This window comes from Erigeron canadensis, chromosome 8 (assembly GCF_010389155.1).
Source record: "Erigeron canadensis isolate Cc75 chromosome 8, C_canadensis_v1, whole genome shotgun sequence".
In the NCBI taxonomy this organism is placed as follows: domain Eukaryota; kingdom Viridiplantae; phylum Streptophyta; class Magnoliopsida; order Asterales; family Asteraceae; genus Erigeron; species Erigeron canadensis.
The window spans coordinates 42,207,790-42,234,884 of NC_057768.1; the positions used below are offsets into that span (position 1 = coordinate 42,207,790).

Consider the following 27,095-nt stretch of genomic DNA (forward strand, 5'->3'; position numbering starts at 1 on the left):
AAAACACGATCTGTTTGCCTCTCATGATAGATAGCCTTTGGCGTAAATAAAAAACCTGATTTAGTCTGAAGGTTTTGTATCTCAAAATACCAAACCATTACTCTTTTATCTCAAATTAGTCCGGGCCACGCCGTCAACTTCATAACATCAAATAGGAAATGACGCTGACATTAAAAGATCCAAATCCTAAAACTAGTTGAAATCTTCACCTCAATCCACACTTATGCTAAAACAACGCAATCTGACATAGCCGACTTTGAAAAAATATATATTTCAGCAATTCGGTTTATCCATTTTTGGGAGATGCATCACTGGTATGAATCTCCACAATCTTATAATTATGCCTCCGGTAAGGGTGTAAGAAAAGAACCAAAAACCGAAAAACCGGACCAAAGCGCTTGATCCGAAACCGAAAAAACCGGGCCAAACCATTTAATCCGAAACCGAGGACCTTGTAAAGCTCGGAGGTCAACAAATGATTTTGCAAACCAGTAATTAACCCGAGTTCGAAAAAGCTAGATTGAAGCTTTTTAATGGTAAAAGTTTCTGAAACCCGTGTTTTGCTGCCATATTCTGCCAGCTTGTAAGCTTTGCAATGAGATTTGGGAAAAATCCGTTGTTTTCCAAAAAAAAGAAATCAAGCACAAAAGCACGATGCAGTAATTCAAACTGCTATTTGGATCATTTGGAGCAACCATAAATACATTTGGATTTAACAAATTAAACACCAAAACCGAATTCCTAATCTTAGCAGCGGAGCCAGGATTTTTGTTCTGGAGTTGCCGAACAGTTTTCATGATACTAATAAATATAAAACTAAACTACAAAATTCAATTACACTAGTCTGGGTTTGCCAATTACCTTAAAACTGAATAAATACATACAAATAGCCTAGAAATATAGAGGTTTATGAAAATTATGCCATGGCCACCCCTGACAACCACATAGCTCCTCCACTGCCTAATCTTCAAATGAGTTGATAAACGATTCTTGTAAATAAGGTTACATGTAACCTTATATCTACATCAAAATAAGAGTCTATAATATTTATTGAAGAACATAAAAAAAAAAAAATGGTAAACTAAAGTAAAAAATAAACATTTTCTTATGAGATAGCAGTTTAATGTAATCTGAAATGGAAGAAGCTCCATTTATTATTATCAATAAGTTGTGCAGGTGATGGTAAAATATGTCCGATCGACAAGATCCAAACTGGCCTATTATGCTGAAACGAAGCAAACCGGCATCTTCGTCTTTGCATTGAAATACCTTTGCAATTCGGTTGATCCATTCTTCGGGGACGCATCACTGCTATGAACCTCCACCCTTGTTAAACTATGCTTCCAGCATTTTATAGGTTTTTTAATGCAACAAAATGGGTCTTTATCTTCTTCCTCATGATCTCCAAGCTTTTCCTCGTACTCAAACTGCAATATTGTAGCAATTTATTTTGAAAAGTAAACGATCAGATGTCAAGTTTATGTACCAAGCTAAAATTTGTAATTATTTTCCAAACTAGCAAATATGATCAAATACTGAGTCAAATTCACCAATTAAGTCTAAAAAATAAGAACATTGAACCGGTTTTAATTACTAACAAGATGACCGAACTAATGAAAGATCAAAACTGATAGAAAGAATAAAGGATATATACCTTTATAATCATTTGAAGGAAAGTACGATTAGAAAATATACGTAGAGACGTAGAGTGTCTGGAAGAGGTGAAAGCCATAGCAAGCTATCCACGAGATCCCAATCTATCTTCTGTAGTGTTTCAATTTGTATCTCCATGTGTTGCATATCATACAGAGGAGAAACTAATTCCTCCCTTAATTCTTCCGGTACGATTAAATCCTTTTAATTAAATATAAGACATCATAAAAAAAATTTCTTTAATTAGCTAGCTAAAAAGATTTCTTAGACAGGCAGCAAAATATGCATGATGATTTACAAGATCGAGAGTAAGTACCCGCGCGTTGTGGCGGTGAGATGGTGGGGGTGACAGCTAGGTCAGAGAGTGTGATAGTCAAATGTCTACGCCCTCCGCCCTCGGATTTAAAAATTCGTCGAAAGTATATCGAATGGCATCTCTAATGAAAGAGCATGAAATTTTAAGAACACTCATACAATTTTTATAATTTATCGACGTAAGATTTTTGAGATAAAAGATTTTAAATGAATTGGAGGAATAAATGATTTATGGAGGAGAGAGAAAAAAGATGATTGGTTGAGATTTGAGGAGAGAGAAACGGTATTATGGTTATTTTAGATAAATATAGAATAGATGAGAGGGGTATTTTGGAGATGTACATAAAATCAATATTGAAAATTTTAACTCAATGTTGAAAATCTGAAAGGAATCTGCTTTATAATATAGTATAGATATGCATGATGATTATCAACTTTCAAGCAAAAACTAAAATATGCATGATGATCAACTTTATCGACTACAAGAAAACCATCATTTAAAGACAAACTTAGCGACACACTATTAAAAGACGCTATTTTGTGACTCAAGTAAAGACTCGTTTAGCGTCACCTTTGTTTTGATCGTCGCAACTCAAGTCGAAAACCGAGTCGCAAAATGTTCCTAGTTTACGATGTCGCAAATGTTGTAGCAAATTAAGACGCTATTTTACGATGTCTTTGAACACATGGCTAACGTCGTCGCTAGTATTGCGACTTATGGATCCACATCACTAATGATGTCGTTAATTTGCGTCTTTTTATAAATTTGTCGCTAATGGTGTCGCTTGTTTTATAATGTCTTATTAATAATTTGATGTAAATCGAAAAAATATTTCTATAAACTTACCATAGCAATTTTTGTTGTTTTTGCCTAATGAAAAAAAAAAAACAAACTTTTCTATTTCCATATTTAAAAAAAAAAAAAAAGAAGTTAATATCATGGTCAATACCTTGTGCTCAAACCTTTCACCAAACCAAACCAAACACGTCACTTAAAATGGCAGATCTAACTCATCATCATCAATAAAATCTCATAGATCGCAGCTCCACCAGACACTAATTTCCGAACAGTATTATAAAACATTCGTTAAACTTCACCAATTTCACAAACCTTCATTTTTCTCTTTTCAATTACTTTCCAAATTTCACACCACTAATTTCTAGGGTTTCGCCATAATCGGCGTCGTCTATCTGCCATATCTCCGGCGTATATCGGTTGTCATCTCGGTAGTACCTCCGCCATAATCGCTGCCACACGTCCGCCATTCTTCGTTTCTAACCAGTCGGTCGTCAGACTATTAATAAGGTGTGAGTTTATAATCTCTATCTATTTGCTTTATTGTGTGAGTTATGACATATTCTGGTTTATATATATGAGATTATTTATTTATTTGATTGATATCTGAATTTATGTATATATATATATGTATGTATATAGCTTGGATACCTTAAGTTAGGTATAAAATTGAAAAGTCTGCATAATGAAGAAACTTGTTTAGAATGCACACTAACTGTTCGATCAAATGTCTAAATGAAATATAGTATATGTTGATGTTTGGCTAAGACTGTTTGATACTTTGATACTGTATTATGCGTTTGTTTTGATATCCATGAGGTTTGTGATGTTTGGCTGAGACTGTTTGATATTGTATTATGCGTTTGTTTCGATATCCATGAGGTTTGTGATTGACACTAACTGCTCGCTATTGCTGCTTGGTTTTTCTGCTGAGTATAAATTTGGTACTTGTTAGCTGGCTAGTTTCGACGTTAGTTTATTAGTTTGTAGTTAAGTTGTTTGCTCAATTTGTTTGCTACAGTGTAACATTCGCGACTTTTGACCTATGTTGACTTGTAACGAAACGAAATTTAAGGTATGATTAAATGATAAATTCCGGAACGTTTTGACATGTTTTAACGTAACGTTGAGTTAGATTATGTTTACAGTCTCGTTTTAGCGTTTAAATGGGTAACGAATAGCTATTTGTCGAAATTAGCGGAGCGGGAGCCACTTTTGGACCTCTATAGGCCGGCCCCCAACTCCTTCCCCCCCCCTTTCCTTTCCCTTTTCATTTCTTTCTTCTCTTCTCTCTTCCTTCTCTCTATTATCCAAGAACACCCTATATCATCATTTTCTTCCCCTTTTCTCCTTTAATTTTCAGATTTCTTCATCATCATAATAAGCAAATTAACTAGTAACTTGTACATTAACAAAGATAATCTTCAAAGATTCAAGATTTCCAATTCCATTTAGGGAGTTTTTCATCTTCAAAGTCTCTAATCCGAATTTGATTGTCCAAGGAACTTGGTAAGTGTTTTTCATCTTCAAACTACTTGTTTATGTAGACAAGTCTTGGATCACTAGCTATTTACAAGTTTTAGTCAAAATTAGTGTTCTTGAGCATTTAGGTCAAAACTAGGGTTTCAAAGAGGGATTTTTGATTTATGGAGTGGGTTTTGGTTTTGAGTCGTTATTTATGCTTGTTTATGCTTGTAATAAGTTGTGCTAAAAGATTGAGCTTTGATTTCACTTCTAAATGAGCAAATTTTGTGTCAAAATCCGTTCAGGTCGAGCACGGCCGCTCAGACAGTCGCTCCGTGCTTGTGGCTGTGCTATTGTTAAGAACATGCCCAGTTATCCTGTACTGCAGACGCTCACACAGCCGACCGTGCGAGCGGCCGCAGTTTTTCTGTCCTTTCCTCAAGTTTTGCGTTCGGTTATCGGTCGACTTTTAATGATCAAAAACTTGTTTATTAGTCTTATATCATCATTTTAAGGTCAACAAAATTGATTAAACACATTCCTAAACACTTTGATTTCTACGTCAAATTTGGTACTAATTAAGTCATTAAATCGTATTTAACTAAAACTCTTCATATGGTTTAAGCATTCTTGGATCACTTTTAGATCACCCTTGGAAATTGTGGCGTAGTTTAACTAGTTAGACTTTACCGTTGGGATGCCTTTGTGATATTTTGATATTGTAAAGTAGGTTGTGATCGTTGTTGAAGTTTGGTTGTGGACCCCTGATGACCGTTGGACATTCTTAGCGTGATGTTAACTTGTTGTAGCTGCTTAAGGTGAGTTTCGTAAACCCTCCCTACTCAATTGAGATTCGGGCTGAAAAGTGTACGTGCTTGTTATTGTCGTTTAATCGATTGATTGATTTCTTGATTAACGTATTGACTTGTTGCTTGGTTATTATGCTTTCGTTTATGAATACTTGTTGTGGTTTGGGTAGTTGTACATACATGGAAGACGGTTATACTTTCAATGAATAGGAGATGTGGTGGGAAGGCTGCGGGTGACCCTATATATAAGCATCAATGATTCCTTGAAATTAGAATCGTAAGAAGTGTATGTGCATTGTGTTATTAATTGATGGAAAACGTTTTGATAAGGATCGGGACATAGGATCTCGCATGATAACATTTTCCCCCTTAACGTATTATAGATTTGTGATTGTGATAACGATTAAGTCCATGTTAAGGGCATAACGATAAGGCCACGATTTGTGGCATAATTTTGTTGTTAACGATGTTGTTTAACAGGTATATTGAATATGAATACTTAGTTGTAACGTAACGTTGATATTACGCATTTGAAATATATGTAAGTCGTGCCGTGATATTACGCATTTGAAATATATGTAAGTCGTGCCGTGATATTACGCATTTGAAATATATGTAAGTCGTGCCGGTTTACTACGCATTATTCATTATGTAAGACGTGCCAGGAAACGTATTTTATGCTTGTTCATTATGTAAGTCATGCCGGTTATCGTTATTATTAAACGTAAACGTTGACTTGTGTTGATTTGTGTGAACGTGATTAGGTATCCTAATCCTCGTGTATCGTTAATGGTTGTTATCCCGACACACTTATTTCTTGTTACTTGTCCCTACGAACTCACCAACTTTATGTTGACGCGTGTTAGTACACTTTTCAGGTGACAGGTTAGCTCAAAGATGTATTGGATGATTGATTGCCTGGTTTTTGCTAGAATTGGATTTGGACTTGGACTTCTTGGATCCGTGATTCATTATTCCCGATTAGGGTTTATGCTTAGATGTGATCCGGTTGCTTGCACTACTAAATGGTTCGTATGGATTTACTTGATCCTTTTATGCATTTAGTTTACTCTACATAATTCCCATGTCGTGCTGTGCTTTTCTTGTGATACCGCATGATTCCGCCTTGTTGGGGTGTTACATACAGCTTATAGATCACACCCATGTTACAATATGCACATATTGGCCTTTCCAAAACAGCCTTCTCATGGCAACCAAGTTTTGTATCATATTGCATCATCTGCGAATATACTTCGAGTTGTAATATTCATGTTGCCTAGAAAAAGAACATCAGTTATGAGGATGCATTAAATGAACTTAAAGTTCTCATGTGTACAAGAAACATGTAGTTGGGGCATTATGATGGTCAATCTTGATTGCATTATAATACTTCTGACTTCCCTTCTTAAAACTTGTTACTAAACTTGTTAGTACAATTGAAAGGCGTTAAGCTGCTAGCTTATATGATGGATCAGCCTCCAGACCTTTACGGTACGACTAGATTTACAAATGAAAACAACCATCATAACAGTATATAAAATTGTATAATTTGTGTAATGTTTCTCTTAATATAGGAATGATTTTCCGGACAACACACACATACCTCGACAACCTCCTGCAATTGGCCTACATATTTATACAAGATACCACAATGTGTGAGTGCATCTGCATTTTATGGATCTATTTTTGTAAAAGCTCTTAAGACAGGGCATGGAGATTCAAGCAATGCAAGTCTGAGGATGGTATTACTAGTCATTTGTGAAAAGTGAGTACTTTTCAAGTCTGGTCATGTTATACAACATGGTATCACTAGTAATTGAATTTGGAGTGGATTATTAGTGAATTGTTATATATATTTGTAGGTGATTACTTTTTTTTACTTGTATTTCTGTAGGTTCTCTTGCAATTGCAGTAGTAGCAAATGATAAGGATCTCATAAAGGTTTGTCTACAAGCTGAAAGAAAACTGCCAGCTGGTGTGTCAAGACTCTCACTTAATAAATATCTTATGTCATTCTCACATTATCATTAGTTTTATCATTATTTGTAAATTAACATTTTAATATTGATCTTATGTAGGATGCAATTGATATTGCAATTGACATACTGCAAGGGCATTGCATTGTTTCCATATCTCGAGATATGGCTTTTTGAAAACCCAAAGGAAGACTTGAGGCCATTGCGGTGAGTATAATTTTTCAATTTATTCACAGGTTCTTATTTCATATCTAACAAACTTTGAGACATTGTCAAAGGATTTGATTTTTTGACGACATCACAATCGTTGGTAAGGTATTGTCATCAGACACCGAGTTCACTATTATAAGACAGACTATGAAGGCTTATAAAATCATATTATAAATTTCGTTTCTTGCTGATATTGTTCTACGGTTACTCTGTTTCTTTGCAGTCCCTCTGTCTTGCTTTAGCTTTGGTGGTGTTGGGTTTCCTTTTTATAATGATATCACCCAGCCGATGTGAGTTAGTATAGTTTGTTCTATATGATATGAATCGGTTTTATTTTATACCTATTATAATCTTGTATAAGCTTTGAGCAGTCACTTCTTGCAGCATTTGGATCAATCCAATTTGTTTCAAAAATCGCATTTTGCTACCTTGTTTTGAACAAAACAGTGACTACCAAGTACGTCTTAAATGTGCATCACAATCTATCAGGTTATTTCATTTTTCGAATTGTCATTTTGTTTTATTCTCATTTGAAATTTATAGTTACACACATGAGAGTTTGTAGAGAAATACAATATCATTACCTTTCTTCTTTTAATTTATAATGCTTTTCTTAATTTTTTCAGTTTACACATGTTGCACTTGCTCATGAAAGCCGGAAAGGTCATGCTCAAGAAACGGATATGTGGTCACTTAAGTGGTGTAAGAAGGCTATAACCTTTTATGTCGAGATGTACTTAAACCCAAACAATAGGTCTTTGGTTTAAAGTTAAATCCTTTTTGATGTTTACTTTTTTTTTTTGTAGAAGTTATACTTTGGATGTTAAATGAAATATCTTGTTATGTAATTTATAATAGTTTCGATTCGAATATTAGATCCTTCATTTGTATAATTATCAAAAATGATATGGAATGTGAAATTTTTTGCTATAATTAGCGTTACATCTAGCGTCATGTATAGTGACTTGTCTGAGATTAGCGACAAGGTTACCGTTATAATTGTCATGTCGCTAAATAAAAGTTAGCGACTCGATGTAGACAACGCTATTATTGTCGCCACTTTTAGCGTCTTACATATTAATGACGCAAAAATCTGTGACTTTTTTCTAGAGACATCTCACTTGACATCGTTTTGTCTGTCGCTAACTTCAAATATGTCGCTAATCAAGTCGCTAAATGATATTTTTCTTGTAGTGATCATTCATGCATGTATAGTACCCAAGAAAGAAAGAAAGAAATTAAACATGCATTATATTGTTGGAGTATATATATATATACACACCATACCGGCCGAAAGCTGCAAATGAGTTTCAAAGAGTGGCAATGACCAAAGTATGAGAGCATATTCCTACATCTATAGTATGCTTCCTTGTTGTAAGAAAACCAATGTGACATAGATAAGGTTGCATTACAAGTGCTTTTGGTAACTAACTTGCAAAGCTCGATAACACGCCCTTCATACATGAAAGAAACCACTTGTGGTGTGTCAATATCCGCTTCTACCATATTCAAGCATTTGCATACCCTAAGTAACCTTAAAACTTTAGAACTTTAATCCATATGGAAGCAAAATTATGCGGCAAGGAGTACCTTATTCCATACCCTAAGTAAACATCCATACATCTAACCCGTTTTCGAGTGCCATCAATATTACCGGATCCAATCGACTATCAAAATCCGACATCCCTAACAGATTGGCTTTGATCCTAAATTCAGATATGACACTATCCATTTTACCTCGTCGACTCATTGAAGTATGAATGTGATTAATAAAATCGTTGATGAATGGCTTATGTGATGGTGAAAAACCGTTACTATTATATGATGTTTTGATACCGGGACAGGATCGAAGAAACATTGCTTGATCGAATTCAATGACGGGATACGAGCTCCAAAGGGACAAGAATCTCTTGGACAAGACAGAAATTCTTGTGATTTCTTGATTGCTTAGGAAGGACATGACATGATGGACGATTGGGTCGGGTAGATGTGAAAAAGGATCCGCCATACTTTTTTCTAGTCTCGATTTCTTCTTCCTCATAGGATGATCACCTATCCTTATAACCTTATTGGTTTAGGATGATTATGGGAAGAAGAAGAATTAAGAACCCTCGGAATGTTTTTAAATCGGCCTGTACTTTGTGCTTACAAAACTCTTGTTGGGCTGTGAGGATCCAAATCGATCGTAACAAATCACTATCCTTATAACCTTATTATTGGTTTAGGTTTTGTCAACTTAGGATTATTTTGCCACCTCAACATTATTATTATATAGTATCAATTCCTAAATTAACATAGCAACTTATACAACATCTCATCATTTTTAATTCGTCACTTTAACATTTAATTTATGGATATATTATTTAATTAATTTAAACAAAATATAGAAAGACACATTTGTCAATTTACTCCCCATTTCTAAAAAAAGTAAACGATCTAATTCACCTATCTTTATTTTTTATTCATTAATTTAAATATCACTTGTATAATAATATTTTTAATGAAATAATCTATAATATAAATCTTCAGCCTTTTATAGTTACGAGCAATAGTACCCGCGCAATGCAGCGACGAGATGGTCATAGGAGGTGATAACTCATAGAGTGTAATAGCCAAATGCCTTAGCCGTACAGACTCCGTACTCGGATTTAAAATTTTATCGAAAGTATATCGAATGACATCTTTAATGAAAGAGCATGAAATTTTAAGAACACCCAATCAATTTTTATAATTTATCGATATACGGTTTTTTAGATAAAAGATTTTGAATAAATTAGATAAATAAAATGATTTATGGAGTAGAGAGAAAAAAAATAAGTGGTAGAGATTTGAGGAGAGAGAAAAAAAATGAGTTGTTGAGATTTAAGGGTATTATAGATATATTAGGTAGAGATGTTTAAATTAGTGAATAAAGAAGAATAGTAATTTAGGTAGTTCAAATCATCTTTTAAGATTTTAAAAAAGGACAAAATGCTTTATAAGATAGTATAGATATAGATATTACTCATTTAACATCAATTACTTTTACATTCACCACAACTATTACCCCAACCACACGTCGCTACCATCGCCCCAACCACCCGTCGCTGCCACCGCTATCGCTGCCGCCACTTATTGTCGCCGCCATCACCGTCATATCGTGCGGTAATGCGTAGCTCCTTATCCATAATCACAACCCTTTCATTCTACAAACATCACGGGGTCATATAGATTTCATCAAGTTCACACATTTTGTGTCGTTGTTTTTAGTGAATGTCTAAAATTATACAAATACATGATTCATCATATATTATTGACGAATAATTTGTTATTAATTGATAAATAAAAACATGTAAAAATAATTTATTATTTTTACTGTTATTAAATCATCTATATATGAATACTATATTATAATATTATGTAATATTATTATGTTGGTGTGATAATATATTATATTTTATTGTATTAGGTATTGAAAAATTTATTATCAATATTACTATTTAAAAAGTCTAACTCTTTACATTATTAAAAATAGTTATAAAAAAAGTTAGTTACAACCAAAGTATCTTTAATGGATCTTCTTTTGAAAAGAGTTAGACGTAAGATGACCATTTTACTCTTAATAAATTAATTTATACCACAAGTCCTTTATATTTTTAAAATAACTCCACACTTTTGCCTTTGCCTTTGATCAATTACTCTTTACACTACTTGTAGTCACCACCATCACACCTCAATCGCCGTTATTGTCGCTGTATTACGTGGCTATAAATATTATGGCTTTTACCCCTGTTCATGTTGTTTATGTTGTGCGGGTAAAAACATTATGGCTATGAAAAGAAAAAAATCGTACAAAAATATTATTAGTTCTTCATATATCAAGTTTTTTTATTGATTTTTTCCTAACATGATAGATGTAACAATTTTTTGTTATTTTCCAGCTATGAAACTATTATAATATTAATCATAAAATTGTCAGGACACTTAGCTTACAATAGAAAAGATTCACCTTGTTGCATTAATATCCGTATACTCGTACTGTATAAGTTTCTGATGATTAATCGGAGGATTGGATTTTTTTATTACTTCTTATGATCGACTTATCGTCATTGATGGTTGAGTTGCAACAAAATCAAACCATTAAATGCTAGTACAGTTTTACTCGATCTATTGAGTATACCACGGTTGGACAAACTAATTAAACAAAATTAAGACGTCATAGGTTGTGAGTATACAGCCTCTTAGTAGCTCCTTGGTTGCCTCACATATGAACAAGGTGTTCTACATTCACTGGGAGTGTGAATCGTGGTGATCCCTGGTATATAAGGTCAGCAAACATATGAGACACCATTTCCGTTGGATGGTAGAGATCCCAGAAAAGATAGTCGCTTCTGTTGGAGCAAACATTAGAAATCGGCAAACAAGGCATGTCGGCATTCAAGGTACCAAGTCCGCAACAAGCTTCTTTTATCTCCACAATTCCTGTAACATATATATAATGAGGGAAAAATGAGTATGAGGATAATGCTATACATTCAATTTGGATGAAAAACCCGGCCATCACATGCTATTTTTTTAGTATTTTAAATAAATTATAGTGAGTTTTCAGCCAGTTCAGTGTGTAACAGCCCCATAATTACTCCCCTATAATGAGTACTTTCACATAAACTTCTTAAGATCTATTTGATCATTCTTTTAACTAAGCTGGTTGAAACTTTTCTAATGTGAAAATGTATATAATTTGAATAAATAAGAGTCTTAAGTAAAACGAGCTGAGGTAGATACCATAACTCTGAGGATCTCGGATGAGGGCATTCATGGCACGGTATGTGGCAAAGTAAGAATGGGTGAGATCATGTGATTCTAGCTTTAGCTCCTTTAGCAAACTCTTAAGGCGAATGTTGTACTTGGTTGACCAATAATTTGCTTCCTCATTGCATCGACTGGTGTCATTGTTCTGCATCCTTTGTTCCGGGCAACAACCAATCACTCCAACTCCAATTACCACAAATTTACGCGCTCCTAGCCCGTAAAGTCTCTGCAATCAATTCAAGTCAATAGTTAACAACAAAACTTGATATAGCCCAACTCTGTTTTGGAATACCATGTGGAATTGTAGTTAATTAGTTAAAGTACGAACTTGAAGCGTTTTTCATGATTTATGGGCAGTGCACTAGTCTATGAAAGTGTTGCATAAAACGATACATTTGTGAAATACAACTTAAACTATGAAAAGGGTTCATTAACTTTGTTCTGTATATATTTTTGGCTTAAAAATCAAAACCACTAAAAAAAAGAACCCAAAGGTTTACCTTTATAAATTGTTTGAGGGTGGAGGCCATGAGATGAACATACTGTGATGGGGTGTATTTTTTTGACACATTAGAGTCTTTGTTGAAGTAATCAAGGAGATCATTGCTTCCAATCACGACTAAAAACAGGGAATTAGCCAAGTGGGTTTGGGCAGGAGTTGAGCCTAGTTGTTGAACCAATTGGTCATGCACCAAAGAGTAATAGTCTAGTTGTTGAGTCAATGAAATTGATCCCTGTGTTTAATTACAGCATATATATTCACAATCATATGTTAGATAAACTGAAATTAATTAGCCATATATAAAAGCATAGCATGTATTCGATCTTACAGAGATTTCATTGGTTTCATTCAAGATGCCCGCTCCCCCAGATGCAAAATTGACTCCGGTGATCACTGTTGCATTAGTCTGTGATAGCTTATAATTATCCTTTGAAATCAATGAGAGGTATGGCGGCGCGGATGGTATTCCCACTTTTTCAGCTGTCAAATTGCATATATCATATAATTAGTAAAACAAAAACCTGCTTTTATCTTTCCTTTATAGTTGCATGGCATATATATATAAGAGGTTATGCCAATATATAGTAAAAAAAATAAACATGTTGCATAAAGTGATAAAACAGAACACTCGGAGAAGTAAGTATGTCACTATCCATTAATTATTTACCAGCATGTACGTACCGAGAAAGTCAGCAGCGTTTTTTCCATTACTGAACCGGCCTGTGGCATTACCGGTGGGGAAATCAACACCATTGTGAGGGAAATCAGCCTTAAGAATGGTATTAGAAAGGTAATTGTTGTTTCCGACGTCTACCAATGAGTCTCCAAACACGTAAAGGCCAGGAACTGACTCGCTACATACACCACCGGATACGAATAGTAGGAAAAAAGCGCACAAAAACATAGAGGTGGTAAATCTAAGCGGAACTCCATTGTTGATGATGATGGTAGCCATTGTGTTGATCGAGTGATTATAGCCTGCAGGGGTTGAATTTGATAGGTTTTGAGTTATAAAAGTTTCCAAGTAAACTAATGATATAAGTCCTGATTTTACTGGTACCTCGATACGATTATATCTTTTATTTTATTATTTATTTTAGGGTTTTGCTAAACAAGTCTAAGGGCTTTCGTGAAAGTGCATTAATTAGTTGTACATTTACCATAAAATTCAGGGGTGAGTTTTTAATATGGAAATGTGTACGTAAAAATAATTGAAGTAATAATATAGATTTATTATGATAATATAAGAAGACTCATGATATAACGAGCTAACCATATGGAACTTAATTAGAAAATAAAGGTTTTAATACAAGCAGTTTTGATGAACAAACCCTAAACGCAGAAACGATTAAATCAAAAAAGGTTTTGATAAAATACAACGGTAACAACCAGAGAGAAAACAGCTAGGGATTGAACATGAATCCCTAGCTCTGACATTACTGCGTATATAAAGAGCAGCAAAATACATAAAGATCCTTCATCTTTGTCTCGTTTCTTTTAGTCCTCTTGCTTCATAAATTTCGTCCACTAAATAAAGATGGTCCTCTATCTTCAAGCAGTCTTCACAAATGACCCTTGAACTTCATAACCAGCAGCTTCAAACAATCATTTACTTAATCTGAATATACAAACAGATTAAGTTTAATAACAATTTATTTCCAACAAAATGTACAATTTTTTTTTATGCACGTTAAGTGAAGCCTAAAGAGTTTTGCTTAGCATTTTCTTTTATTTTAATATGTCATGGTAATCATCTCCTATGAGTGAACTTCGAATTCGGTATGACATCTTACATCTTATAATAAATTAGGTATTGAATTTTTTTGTTGAAAGAGATAGCGGATAAATAGCTAACTCCCTCAATTTAATGTGCCGACAACAGGTTCGAATTCATAGCTACGTACAATGCCCTAAAGGCTTTGCTCTATCATGTGGCAGGATTCGAACCCTGGCCCCTAGGAAGAAACCATAAAGTAAAAAAAACTCTCTAACTACTGGCTATCACCCTAGTGGCATTAAGTATTTAAGTAGCATTAAATATTGATTGTATAAAAAAAAAATTGTCAAAAATTGAAGGTACAATTTTTCTATGCATGTTAAGTATAGCCGCATTTAGCATTTTTTTTAAACAACTAGTATCCATTTTCGCATGTGTTAATTAACTAGTATTTTTATAAAACTTGCAAAAAACGCACACAGCAAGAACTAATTTTAGTTTATATGCATGTATCATGTCTACAAACCAACTAATTGTTCTACATTCATTGGAAAAGTAAATTGTCCTGATCCATCATACAATAGGTCAACAAATACTTTAGACACGGTTTCCGTTGGATGAACGCGATCCCAAAAAAGATAGTTGCTTCTGTTGGGGCAATAAGTTGAAACTGGGGTACAAGGGATGTCGGCTTTCAGATTTCCAAGTCCGCAACAAGCTTCCGTAATCTCCGTGATTCCTATAATGAATCAAAACTTTATATTTAAACGATTGATCATGTTTTACATATTCAGTTTATACAAAGATAACGAGTTTTTTACCTAAGATATGATATATATGGCATAATAATCAAGATATTAGTGTCCCTTTCTAAACCTTTCCCACACCTCCACGAGTGTCTACCAGGGTTTGGAAATATTACCTTTTGTAAAAACTAAAAAGTCCTTGATAATTACCATCTAATCAATCACATTGAAGGGTTGTTGTCAAAATATGCTCATAAACGATAAACCTAAATAATTAACTAATAAATAAATTTGTAGAATTCTTTTGAAATGATATAGATCGGGAGGGACATATATATTTGACCCGGATGTCATTTTGACACCGGTCCTTATCTACTACCACAAGAAATAACTCCAAAAAACTTTCATAGCACATTATGATTAAAACACACCAAAAGTAGGGCTTGAACCCAATGCTCCTATCTTCTAAAAGTCTCACCAATAGGCCAATGCGTTTTATGCAGCTATGGGGTACTAGTTGGGTATATATGCTCAATTTGTTATGAAATCAGTTGATCAACAACATAATTAGGTGATTAGTACCGTAAATTTGAGGGTTTTGAATGAGCTCACTCATTGCACCGTAAAAGTCAAAGTACGAATAGTTGATTTCCGATGATTCTGACTTAAAACTTTTTAGCAAAATCTTCAAGCCATCGTTGTATTTCGCCGCCCAGTAATTCAAGTCTGCCTTGCAGTCATAAGCAGCGTTTTGCTTCCTTAATACCGGGCAACAACCTATATTGCCAACTCCGGTTACCACAAATTTACGCGCTCCCAACTCATGTAAACTCTACAAATCATACTAATTAACTCAAATCAATATTATCATAATTAAGAATAAAAAAACCAAGACAAAATATTTTCAATTCAATACAGTACGTTTATGGTGCAAACTACAACTAACAGCAGAAATTTAGAGCATGTAATATTTTTTCAAAAGCACCCTAATTTAATTTGATTTCATTTTTGTCATAACCATTCAATCTTGCATATGTTTTCAAAGACATATATCTATCTAATCGCTTGCATATTTTTTATAATAACTAGTACCTTCAGTAGTGGGTCGAGGGTGGATGCCATGAGATCAACGTATTGTTGTGGGGTGTATCTCTTTGAGACGTTGGAGTCCTTTTTGAAGTAAGTAAGGATATCATTGCTTCCGATGACAATCATAAATAAGGATTTTTCCAAGTGGGCTTGAGCACCAGGTAAGCCCAGTTGTTGAACCAGTTGGTCATACACCAAAGAGTAGTATTCTACTTGCTGTGACAATGAAATCGTTTGATTCTGCATTTTATATGCATAAATGAATAAACTTATTCAGCAAATGCAGTAGAGTTCACAAAAAACATATATAGCCAATTAAGCATGACTGAACAACATCGATTTCGAGATATATTTATGTGTTCTACTTACATATAGTTCATGGGTTTCATTTAAGATTCCAGCGCCTCCAGATGCAAAACTGACTCCAGTGAGTGGAGCTTGTTCCAAATTTCTCGACAATGATAGGTACGGTGGCCCTGTTGGTAATCCTAACTTTTCAGCTACCAAATCACACATAACATATTAGTTCCTATATGAAATTATTAAAACTTTAACAATTAAACTATATATGAACAAATCAGGTTCATCTACAAAGGTATCTCCGGAACCAGAAAATGTGAGTTCAAGTCTTATAATCATAATAGACTCGCTTATCAATATTTTCTTCAAAAAAAACCAACTAACTAAACAAGATAATAACTTGCCAACGACCTCAGTGGTCCGAGGGACATGTGAGAGGTTGTCTTTCTGGATGTCCTAGCCTTCCAACTCTAAATCCAGGCATTGACTTTTATATAATGGTTTGTTTGTTATACAATTTAACATTTATGACTCTTATTAATAATTTCACATTAGCTAATATGTAAATAGCTTTTAAGATAGTTATGTTGATATATATCAATAAACTAATTTTTGGGGATACAAAATGTTACATATAGAAGGTTCAGATATGGATATGGTGCAAAAACTTGGTCTATTACATTGAGAATGAATGCAAACAACTTTTAAAATCTCTTTTTGCACAAAAATGGTACAAAGTTTTGATGCGTGCATTGAAAGCAGAACTTACATACCTAGAAAGTCAGCATTATTTTTTCCATTACTGAACCGGCCCGTTGGTTTTCCAGTAGGAAAATCGATACCATTGTGAGGAAAATTAGCCTTAAGAAGGGAAAAAGGAAGGTGATTGTTGTTTCCGACATCTACCAGTGAGTCTCCGAACATATAGATACCCGGAACCAGTTGATCCAGGCTACTAGTTACAAACAGTGAAGTGTACACAAAAACACATGTCATGAAACTAACCCAAGGCATATAGGTACTAGCCATCTGTATGATGAATGGTATATGGACTTTGATATAAAAATTCAGAGGGGTTTATAATGCATATGACTACGTATTCCTTTATCTATTGTTTCTTTTGTACTAAATGCATAGTAACCATCAATAAGAATACTGTTATCTAATTTTATTTTATAATTGATAAGTTGTGCCTAAAGTGCACATAGAATGCTGTTATGTAATTTACTATCAGATTTTTGTAACTTTTATAGTTTAATTTTGTTTTTTCTAATTTATGCATAAAATATTTGCCCTATTAAAGATGCATTGATTATACCAAGAACTGTCAGGATTTAGTATGAAGTCAAATCCGTCCATGTTCATAAAAAAAAAAAGTCAAACCCGTCCAATTACCTGAAACAAACCCAGTGACCTGAATACGCGTCCCAAAACCTCTTTTGTAATTTAGCATATATCTATATACTATGAGTTCTTGTAAAGGGGACTTGCTGGGTTCAATATTGATTTACTCGATTTACATGTTCAATAAAAGGCTCGAGTTGAACAAAGGTATCTGATATGGGCTTTGTTTATTTGGTACTTTGATATGGGTTGTTGATTGTGATCATCTGCATATTTAGTTCAAAATGGGGTTCACGGAATGAATTATGTCAGTAAGCGCTGATTGAAAATTCAAAACCAATAATCCAATCAAAGACTACGTAAAATAGAAATAACTGAAATCATTAATAACTGAATATAAACATTTGATACATTCGTGCATTTAACTAGTATTTTTGATACATTGTCGCCAAAATTTAAATAAAAAAATCAATTTGTGAATACATGTGTAGCATCGTGTTAATTAATGTCCCGTACTACTTTACTACAAACGAACAAGTTGTGCAACATTCAATGGATGGGCAACTTGTATTGATCCACTGTACAGAAGGTCAGCAAATGTTTTCGACACGATTTCCGTTGGATGGTAGAGATCCCAGAAAAGATAGTCGCTTCTGTTGGAACAATAGGTTGAAACTGGGGTGCAGGGGATGTCGGCTTTCAGCTTTCCAAGTCCACAACAAGCTTCTTTAATCTCCCTAATTCCTAAATCATCGAAATCAATAAAACCATATATAATTAAGCTTAAGCTTGTTTAAAATGCATGTATTGAAAAGAACCCAAATAACAAATTTCATTTTCAATGAGAAGAGACCACTTGATGGTTAATTAGTATATTTAGTACCGTAAGTTTGAGGATTTTTGATGAGATCACTCATAGCAGCATAAATATCAAAGTATGAATAATTGATATCCGATGATTCTAACTTCAACTTCCTAAGCAAAATCTTCAGACCATCGTTGTACTTTGTAGCCCAATGATTCGAGTGTGTATTGCATTCATTACCAGGGTTTTGCTTCCTAAAAGCAGGGCAACAACCGGTCATTCCAACTCCGGTTACCACAAATTTGCGTGCCCCCAAACCATACAATCTCTGTAAGTCATACATAGTCAAATCAATATAATCATTCAATTAAATAAGACAAAGAGGTGTTTTAGCTAGGAATAATATTGTAAGCAAAATGCCAATAAAAATTTTAAAAAAAGACTACTTAAAGCATATAGTATTGTCAATATATTTGTCATACACCATTCGTCCTTACATGTCTATTTTTTTTAAGTTATAAATATGTAGTCTTGACTATAATGTTAATTTCATATATAAACTAGCTAGTACGTACCTTCATGAGTTGGTCAAGGGTGGCTGCCATGCGATCAACATATTGTTTTGGGGTGTATTGCTTTGAGATTTTTGAGTCTTTTTTGAAATAGGCAAAGAGATCATTGCTTCCGATCACAATCATAAATAAGGATTTGGTGAAGTGGGCTCGGGCCTGAGTTGAACCCAGTTGTTGAACCAGTTGGTCACGAACCAAAGAGTAGTACTCTACTTGTTGTGTCAATGAAATTGTTTGTTTCTGCCATTTATATTTCATAAGAGTTCAAACAAATGCTTCATATAGCTCGTTTTGAAGCTAGAGCATCATATCTATCATATGTATCTAAGGTTTGAATTGTCATATTTTCAAGCCAGACACATTCTATTCTACTTTATGAGAAAGAAAAATTATAAATCTCGAGATTTATGTGTTCTTACAAATAGTTTGTTAGTTTCGTTAAGAATCCCAGCACCTCCTGACGCAAAACTAACTCCAGTGACAGGGGCTTTGCCCAACTTTCTTCCAATTGACAACAATGATAGATATGGCGGCCCTGTCGGCAATCCTACCTTTTCGGCTGCCAAATCACACAAGACATTGATTACTAAATGAACTCAAACTATAAAAGTTGAAGTATAAACTAATAAAGGTGCATCGCTATAAAAGATGTCCGTTTAAATTTCATCATGTCAATATTTAGCGTTTGAGAAAATAATTAAACAAATAACTAAATGTACATTTTGTTGTCAAAACATTAAAGAAGTTTCAGAATAAGTGCATAGGTTAAGCAAAACGTGTACCAAGAAAGTCAGCAGCATTTTTTCCATTGCTGAATCGGCCTGTAGCTTTTCCAGTAGGATAATCGATACCGTTGTGAGGGAAACTAGCCTTAAGAAGGGAAATGGGCAGACGGTTGTTGTTTCCGACATCCACCAGTGAGTCTCCAAACATGTAAATGCCCGGAACTGATTGAGACATACCACTAGACACTAACAATGAAGCACATACAAACAAATATGTTATGAATTTGAGCGGAACTACTCCATTAATTATGGAAGTACTAGCCATTTGAATTTTGTAGTGTGTGTTCGTTAATGATATGATATGAATTATAAGGGGTTTATGAGGATTTATATAGAAAGACTCAGATGGTAAAAACCAAAATAAGAGTGAAATAAATTAAATAAGATGTCATCTTTCGATTCCAATTTCGAGTTCTATGTTAGTGTGTGCGTGCTTTTGTTGGGTGGTGCCTTTTGAATCTTGACTAATGGTCAATACGACCACGTAATACTTTTATTTTATGTTTCTTTGTAACAAATACTACATGGTAATCATCAATGAAAATACTAGTTTTATACGAATCAGCCGGATTCTAATAATTGGCTGCCAATTTTGCACTTTTGCTCCCACAAGTTGGTAATGAAAATAAGCCTATAATCATTAACTCGTACCATCGAAATCAATTCATATTAATCAAATAAACAACACTATTAATTAAGCATTTATTATCAATCAAATGCATGGTGACTTAATGCTCAAAATGGTGTACATGTAAAAAATAATTACCAAAAATGTTGTACTCTTAAAAATATTTACAAAAATGGTGTTTTTATAAAAATTATTTACTAAAATGGTGTTTTTATAACTTTTGTATCATTTTGCCTATAAACTAGATTGTATTTATTTTATTTTTTTCATTAGATCACTAAAACTTAGAAGCTTGAAACCAAATTAATTAACTATATCTATCTATGTAACATATTAAAATTTATATGCTAATATTTTAAATAAAATTAGAAAATTATAAACGATCTTAATAAAGTCGTATGAATATAAATTTACTTATGCCGTTAGTATTTGGGGTTTAAAACATTTATATAAATATAGTATTATTCTAAGCAGGGTATGGAAAATCAAAATGGAAGTATTGTTAAATTGTTTAGCTACAAAACATAACATTCAATATCTGTAGTATATTATAAAATAAATAAGGTTTCACTTTCAACTTAGAATTTCAACACAATATACACATAATAATGCATGATGTACCATATATCAATGTCCTACAACTTTTGATATACTTTTGACGAACTTTTAAATCCGAGGGCGGAGACCGTAGGGCTAAGACATTTGACTATCACACTCTATGACCTATCACCCCTACCATCTCGCCATCGTAACGTACGGGTACTTTCTCTCGTTGAAATTTAATTATAATAGTAGCCTTACAAATGAAATATTGTCATGTGATAAATTTGATCTCATTGCTTAATCACCCCCTAAACCGACTTCCAACGATATATAGAACCGTGACAGCTTATAATCATTCTAGCATGCTTAGTCATAACAACTACGAGTACTTCATAAGTTCATATATTAAAGCAAAAGTGAACAACTGAACATATAATTTTAGTTATATTTTAATTCATTATATTGTATCAATTTCATCTTCATAAAAATATTAATAAATAAACAAACTAGTTGAAGTTTGAGAAATCAAATGTAAAGTGTTAGTTTGAGGATGGTGGTTGTTCTTATAACGAGAAAAGGAAAGCTAGGAAGTAATAAATGTAAGTCATTAAAGAAGTAGTCGGGTGTGCTTATGGACTTATGAGGTTTCAGATTATTTTTCATTTTTCATTCTTGTTCTAAAATATAATAAGTCATAAAGTAATATTACTAAAAGGGTAAAATAAAAGTTTCAAACTTTTATCAAGTTTTAATGATCTTAGAGTTGACAAAATAAGTACAATTTAGTGTATACACAAATGATACAAAAGTTATAAAACACCATTTTAGGAAATATTTTTTAAAAAAATACTATTTTGATAAATAATTTTAAAAATACACCATTTTAGTAATTATTTTTTTCACTAACACCATTTTGGGTATTAAGTCATGCATGGTTACATATATAAGTCTTGTGTTACCCACATATATTTAAACTAATTAATCACATATCAATAAGTATTAGGGGAAATGGAGTGGAGCAACGGTTGAGGTTATACCGTCGGCTACACCGCCGCTAGCATCGAATTTATGCCTAAGCGGTTTGATGAAAAAACGTTTCCAGCCCGCTCGCCATAAAATTGGAACGTGAGGACCACAAGGAGGAAAGAGCCATTGCAATTGGTTACTCGTTTTTTTATAGTTTTTAATTTTTTCTATTGTGCTATATATATATATATAGTCTGTCACTCTGTGTTTATATCATGAAAAAAGAAAAAGAAGAAAGCAACAACTTTTTTTAATTTTGTTAGTATAATATTTATAAAACAGTCCTTTTTATATTTACAGATTTAGTTAGTTTTATAAAATATAATTTGTATTAGATAATTTGTTTAATTTAATTAATATAATGGATTTTTAAGTTTGATAATTGTATGTTTAAATTAGAAAAATTGTTTAGTTTAATTTTAAAAAGAAAAAAGGAAAAAACCTTGGAAGTATTGAAAATTTATAAAGTATCAATAAAAATGATTGGGAGAGTTGATTAACAAAATTAAATGGTAAAATTAAGTTGTAAAGATTTTATTAATTGAATTTGGAATGGTCGATAAAATTGTTCTTCACCACTCCTAATCCCTTTATGTTATTATTTTGCCTTTGTTCAAAAATTTATGTATTTTTAATGTTGAATGTAAGACAAAAGCTTATACATTGATTTTTTAGCTTTTGGTGTTATCTTCTTGTCGAACATTTAAGAATCTATGTCTTGCATTTTTTAAATAGTTGTCATGTATTATCAATTGTGTTAGTTGTCCATAGATCTTTTAAAATAAATGTAAATAACTCTTAATGACTTATAATAATGTCATAAAATATGTATGAAACATATAACTTTTATACTAACACTACAAATTACAAATGAAAAACCAACACATATAATATATACATTCACATTTACAAAATTAATTCGTCACGCTTTTGTGTAAATATACAGGTTTAAAGATTAATATATTTCAGAAATATAAACATTACTTTTCGTGAAAAAAATGAATTATCCTTGCTCATTATGGATTGGGTGATAGATGTTTTTTTTCTTTATATGAAGTATTACTTATGGATTTTGTCAATGATGATTAGTCTAACTGGTTAAAAATATTTTCGGTTTTATTCAAGTTTTTGAATTTGATCTTTAAGAATGACAAGTCGTGGGTTCTTCCCTTCAAATACTTATAACAACTCATGGTCAACATCTCGTTGTTTATTAAATGTGTAAGGTTTTACCATTATACAATGAGATTTTTTTGATAGTCTATAATAAGATGTTTGAAAAAAAAAAGTTTATGAGATTTGTTAATGAGTAACGACAGCTCATAATAGTCGTATGGTATGTCATTAAATTGTCTTAAAATCATAATTTTTATTATAAAGTTAAGAGAAATGATCCGTAATGCAAACTGTACATAAGCTTAGATATTTTCACTTTAAAAAAAATTATAAATTAAACCTTTGAATTTGATACATAGCCTCTGAATTTTACATAACCTCTTCCCGAATTTTACATAATTCCCCTTTGTTTAACCTCCCCTTCAAATATATATACAATAAATTTAAATTTCTGAGAAAATGATTTATGATGTTAACATCATCTTTGTTGGATGATTTTGCTCTCACAAACTCACTTAAATCATTTTCTACACATGTCAAAAACCCCTCCATAATTTTAATGGTTTGTAAGAGCAATATCATCCGACTAAAATAACGTTAACATCATGTAATTTCCGGATTATTTTTGGGGCGATCACCAACATGACGGAGAGCGCTCGCATAATGGGTAAGGCTAAAGCGCCAGTGAGTGAGTAAACCCTAAACAAAGCAAAAAAAGACTGCAAAAATGATGATGAGCCTTATTGCCTCCTCCTCCTCCTTGTATACTCCTTGGCGCCCCTCCATTCCATTTCCTTCGGTAAAATCGAACCAACATCTTCGCTATCCAATTCACTCCTCCACGTCATCGTCGTCAATTTCTGTAACAAATATTAATAAATTAGGGGGGATTTATAGAAAAAAATTAGGGTTTGTTGTAAAATCAACTTCAAATGGTGATGAAGCAATATCAAAAGATGAAGTAGCCGCTGAGATGGCAGCGCGTGGGGAAAGTACCATGCCTGAAAGATTTAGATACTTGACCAAAGAAGCCCCTGATCCTCCCCTTATCTGGCCTTATTTTATTGGTATTCTATCCTATCCTATCTCTTTCTTTCATTTTCCTTTCAATCCCTGATTTTTTGCTAAGCATAGTTATCAAACAACATGTGTAAATTTGTTTTATTTAAAATTTTAATATTTTAAACTTAGAAATGTAGGCTAATTTAGTTTTTTAACTCCAACCCAATGCGGATGTTGCCTTATTGTGTGACATACTTATATACCTTTGTTGGGTAAATGGAGGATGTTTTCCCTCTTGAGGTTACCTGGCTCCGTTTAACCGGGTTTCCAGTGACGGCTTTCTGTGTCCCTGAAGATGTTTACTTATCAAGGTTCAAATTTGAAACCTATCATGAGGACAGCACGATGCTCACCACTAGGCCACCTTGGTGGTGATTTACATACCTTTTGCTGGAAAGTAGATAAATTTCTCTTCTTTTTTTTTTTTTTTAAGATCTTGCTATGTAAGTGTATATTGATGTAATGGGTAAATATGGCACAACATAAACCTTTGGTTTCTACGGTGCCCCTAAAGTTTCAAGATATGTTCGACCAAAGATTTTTATCTACCCAATAATAAAATTTTGCAAAAAATGGCTCCCATAGATACTACACAATGGAAGCGTGCAACCACATAATAAGTATCATGTACAGCAATGTCTAGCCCAGAATAACAAGATCCTGAATTTGGAAAATTGTTGCTGATTATGCAAAATGAAACACTATTATGTTCGTATAATGTAGACACTTAGTCTCGTACTCAAACCTAATACATGATATAGCCTTGCTAGTGTGACAGAGCTATAGACAAGGTTAGATCTTTGACGGTCTTCCTTAGATGTGTAAAACTTAATGATGGAATGAGATAACATAAAAGTACTTCAGTTTAGGATTAATTAATTTGGTCTCTACATTGTAACAAGATCCATATGGGTCCTGGACTTGGAAAGTAGTCTAGTAGTTGTGCCTAATGAAACACTATTACTATGTTTGTATGGCATAGTGTACATAATCTATTACATATTTACATTTATAAGGTTCTATTAAGTTTGTCCATGTCGACCTTACATTTTCTGATTGTTATGTATTATGATTTATGACCATCATAATTGCTAACCGCTGATGTTTCTGCTCTTTGGCTTTTCAATAAAAACAGCATCGGGTTTCCTCGTGTATGCTTGGAGAACAGTCTTATGGGAACTTTATAACTGGAAACGGGCTGCTACATCAATCCTTCAGTTCCTGGGATACCTTTCAAAACTAGTATTAGCCCTTATATTCCATTTCATAGGAGATCCAATTACATACACAATTAGAGCAATTGAAACTACTATTTATACCCTTCGAGCATTTTACTCTCAAGTAGTAGCGTACACTCCAATTCCCGAACTTTCAACAGTCATCTTGGTGGCATCAGCGATACTTGCTATCAGTGAAGTAGCATCTCCAAATTCAGTAGACGACCAATGGCATATGTTAACGGTTTCTGGTCTAACTGGATATTTTGCTGTCAAAGGAATGATTGGAGACCTTGTCTTTTGGACCCTTCTTTTTGGGTTGTATTCCTTTTCTCGTTTTATCAAAAAGAGAGATTATGTGTCCTCTGCTTTACCCGTTGCAGCGGTGTTAGCAGGTGTAGGAGAGCCATGGGTTAGGTTTGTAGTCATAGGCTCTTTCTTGGCTTTGTCTGTGGTTCAGTACTCCAGGAATCAGCCAGAAGAAGAGAAAGGTGAAGGTTTTACTACCACAACAACGACAGGGGGGAGAAGGGTTCCAGTTCCTTTACTGTGTGCAGCATTAGCGATTGGTGTCCGTGTTGCTGCTAGATGGGCCGGATATCGACATTTGACATGGATGGTGGTCTGAATGATATTCAAGTGGTTTGGATCAATTTTGACTGTTAGAAGTAAATGTTTCGAGTCCAATGCAGTGAGTGATCATGCTGTTAATTAGATTAAGAATGTTGTTGTTCAATGCAGAAAGCTTTAGTTTTAAACAGTATTTACTGTGTGTTTTTGGCCCCCATTTCTTTTTTTGGCACATGATGGAAGACAAGTCAATTGATTATTGCAGAGACCAGTCTACTTGGGAAGATTTAAATCTCACTAAAAACACGGATACAACATATTGTTGAACTCCTACAACTATGTGTTAAAATGGTACGTGTATCATAATTTGACATGCGCAATACTGATTATGAAATCCTTTTTGCCCCATGAGCAACCACTTGATAAAATGTATGGTTATCGGCTTATCACACATCATCTAGTAGAAAGCAATTATAATATTGTGCTTTTAGATGACACTTGATGAAACTTAATGAAGAGAAATGATCTTCATAATGCATTGGAAGATGCATCTCCCTTCAAAATTGAAACCATCCTTCGAGCTTGATTTCCAAGCTGATCATACCCTGTGAATTCAAGAGATTGTTGTCAGCGTCGTCTTCATGTGACTGGCATCATGGAGCTTGATTTTCTAAGTTGAACTTTGTTTTACCTTTGCTCTTATATTATTGCTCTTGATTTTCAAAGTCTTACTGTTGTGTTTGTTTTTAAGGAACTAAGAATGGTGGAATGTTTGTCATTCTAGTTAAAGGAATTTGTTAATGTTATTGAATTGCAAACAAGCAATTAAACCCATCCTTTTAGTGACACTATTAACTTATTACCAGTTATGGGTTTGGAAACCATTCTCATTCATCTTCAAAACCCAAACTACAGTAATTTTGTTGCAAGTGAGAGGGTGATACAAAAAGAACTTGATCTAGTTCATTCGGTTGGAATATATTGAATAAAAACACACTTTGTTAAGCTACACATTTGATTGATTGATGTTGGCCTTAATCTTACTCACATTATATATTC

At 33.5% G+C, this 27,095-nt stretch overlaps 4 protein-coding genes across 4 annotated transcripts; 1 reads left to right on the top strand and 3 right to left on the bottom strand.

The window, feature by feature from the left end:
* Positions 1 to 11,390: 11,390 nt before the first annotated feature.
* LOC122610895 (GDSL esterase/lipase At5g55050-like) lies at positions 11,391 to 12,825 on the bottom strand. Its single transcript, XM_043783851.1, has 4 exons — positions 12,811 to 12,825; positions 12,515 to 12,748; positions 11,988 to 12,240; positions 11,391 to 11,684 (listed from the first exon to the last, which is right to left on the bottom strand). The coding sequence occupies exons 1-4, from the start codon at positions 12,823 to 12,825 to the stop codon at positions 11,464 to 11,466; spliced, it is 723 nt and encodes a 240-aa protein (XP_043639786.1). The 3' UTR covers positions 11,391 to 11,463.
* Positions 12,826 to 14,751: 1,926 nt separating this feature from the next.
* LOC122610897 (GDSL esterase/lipase At5g55050-like) lies at positions 14,752 to 17,397 on the bottom strand. Its single transcript, XM_043783852.1, has 5 exons — positions 17,142 to 17,397; positions 16,438 to 16,568; positions 16,072 to 16,308; positions 15,562 to 15,811; positions 14,752 to 14,972 (listed from the first exon to the last, which is right to left on the bottom strand). Exons 1-5 carry the CDS (start codon positions 17,395 to 17,397, stop codon positions 14,752 to 14,754), a joined length of 1,095 nt encoding a protein of 364 aa, XP_043639787.1.
* Positions 17,398 to 18,235: 838 nt separating this feature from the next.
* LOC122580672 (GDSL esterase/lipase At5g55050-like) lies at positions 18,236 to 20,049 on the bottom strand. Its single transcript, XM_043752940.1, has 5 exons — positions 19,872 to 20,049; positions 19,509 to 19,648; positions 19,093 to 19,329; positions 18,596 to 18,845; positions 18,236 to 18,456 (listed from the first exon to the last, which is right to left on the bottom strand). Exons 1-5 carry the CDS (start codon positions 20,047 to 20,049, stop codon positions 18,236 to 18,238), a joined length of 1,026 nt encoding a protein of 341 aa, XP_043608875.1.
* Positions 20,050 to 23,828: 3,779 nt separating this feature from the next.
* Positions 23,829 to 26,320, top strand: LOC122578259. The gene is made up of 2 exons (XM_043750175.1): positions 23,829 to 24,254; positions 25,385 to 26,320. The coding sequence occupies exons 1-2, from the start codon at positions 23,915 to 23,917 to the stop codon at positions 26,092 to 26,094; spliced, it is 1,050 nt and encodes a 349-aa protein (XP_043606110.1). The 5' UTR covers positions 23,829 to 23,914; the 3' UTR covers positions 26,095 to 26,320.
* The last annotated feature ends 775 nt before the right edge of the window (positions 26,321 to 27,095 follow it).

What these genes read in the sequence shown, in the direction of transcription:
- LOC122610895 (XM_043783851.1), bottom strand. An exon ending in CCCTCAAACAATTTATAAAG is followed by an intron (nt 12,241 to 12,514) that starts GTAAACCTTTGG and finishes AATTGATTGCAG; the next exon opens with AGACTTTACGGGCTAGGAGC. An exon ending in CCGAGATCCTCAGAGTTATG is followed by an intron (nt 11,685 to 11,987) that starts GTATCTACCTCA and finishes TATATGTTACAG; the next exon opens with GAATTGTGGAGATAAAAGAA.
- LOC122610897 (XM_043783852.1), bottom strand. Translation starts at nt 17,397, where the DNA reads ATGGCTAGTACCTATATGCCTTGGGTTAGTTTCATGACATGTGTTTTT. An exon ending in ATGAAACCCATGAACTATAT is followed by an intron (nt 16,309 to 16,437) that starts GTAAGTAGAACA and finishes TATAAAATGCAG; the next exon opens with AATCAAACGATTTCATTGTC. An exon ending in TCAAAACCCTCAAATTTACG is followed by an intron (nt 14,973 to 15,561) that starts GTACTAATCACC and finishes GATTCATTATAG; the next exon opens with GAATCACGGAGATTACGGAA.
- LOC122580672 (XM_043752940.1), bottom strand. Translation starts at nt 20,049, where the DNA reads ATGTCTCAATCAGTTCCGGGCATTTACATGTTTGGAGACTCACTGGTG. An exon ending in ACGAAACTAACAAACTATTT is followed by an intron (nt 19,330 to 19,508) that starts GTAAGAACACAT and finishes TATAAATGGCAG; the next exon opens with AAACAAACAATTTCATTGAC. An exon ending in CAAAAATCCTCAAACTTACG is followed by an intron (nt 18,457 to 18,595) that starts GTACTAAATATA and finishes TCGATGATTTAG; the next exon opens with GAATTAGGGAGATTAAAGAA.
- LOC122578259 (XM_043750175.1), top strand. Translation starts at nt 23,915, where the DNA reads ATGATGATGAGCCTTATTGCCTCCTCCTCCTCCTTGTATACTCCTTGG. An exon ending in TATCTGGCCTTATTTTATTG is followed by an intron (nt 24,255 to 25,384) that starts GTATTCTATCCT and finishes CAATAAAAACAG; the next exon opens with CATCGGGTTTCCTCGTGTAT.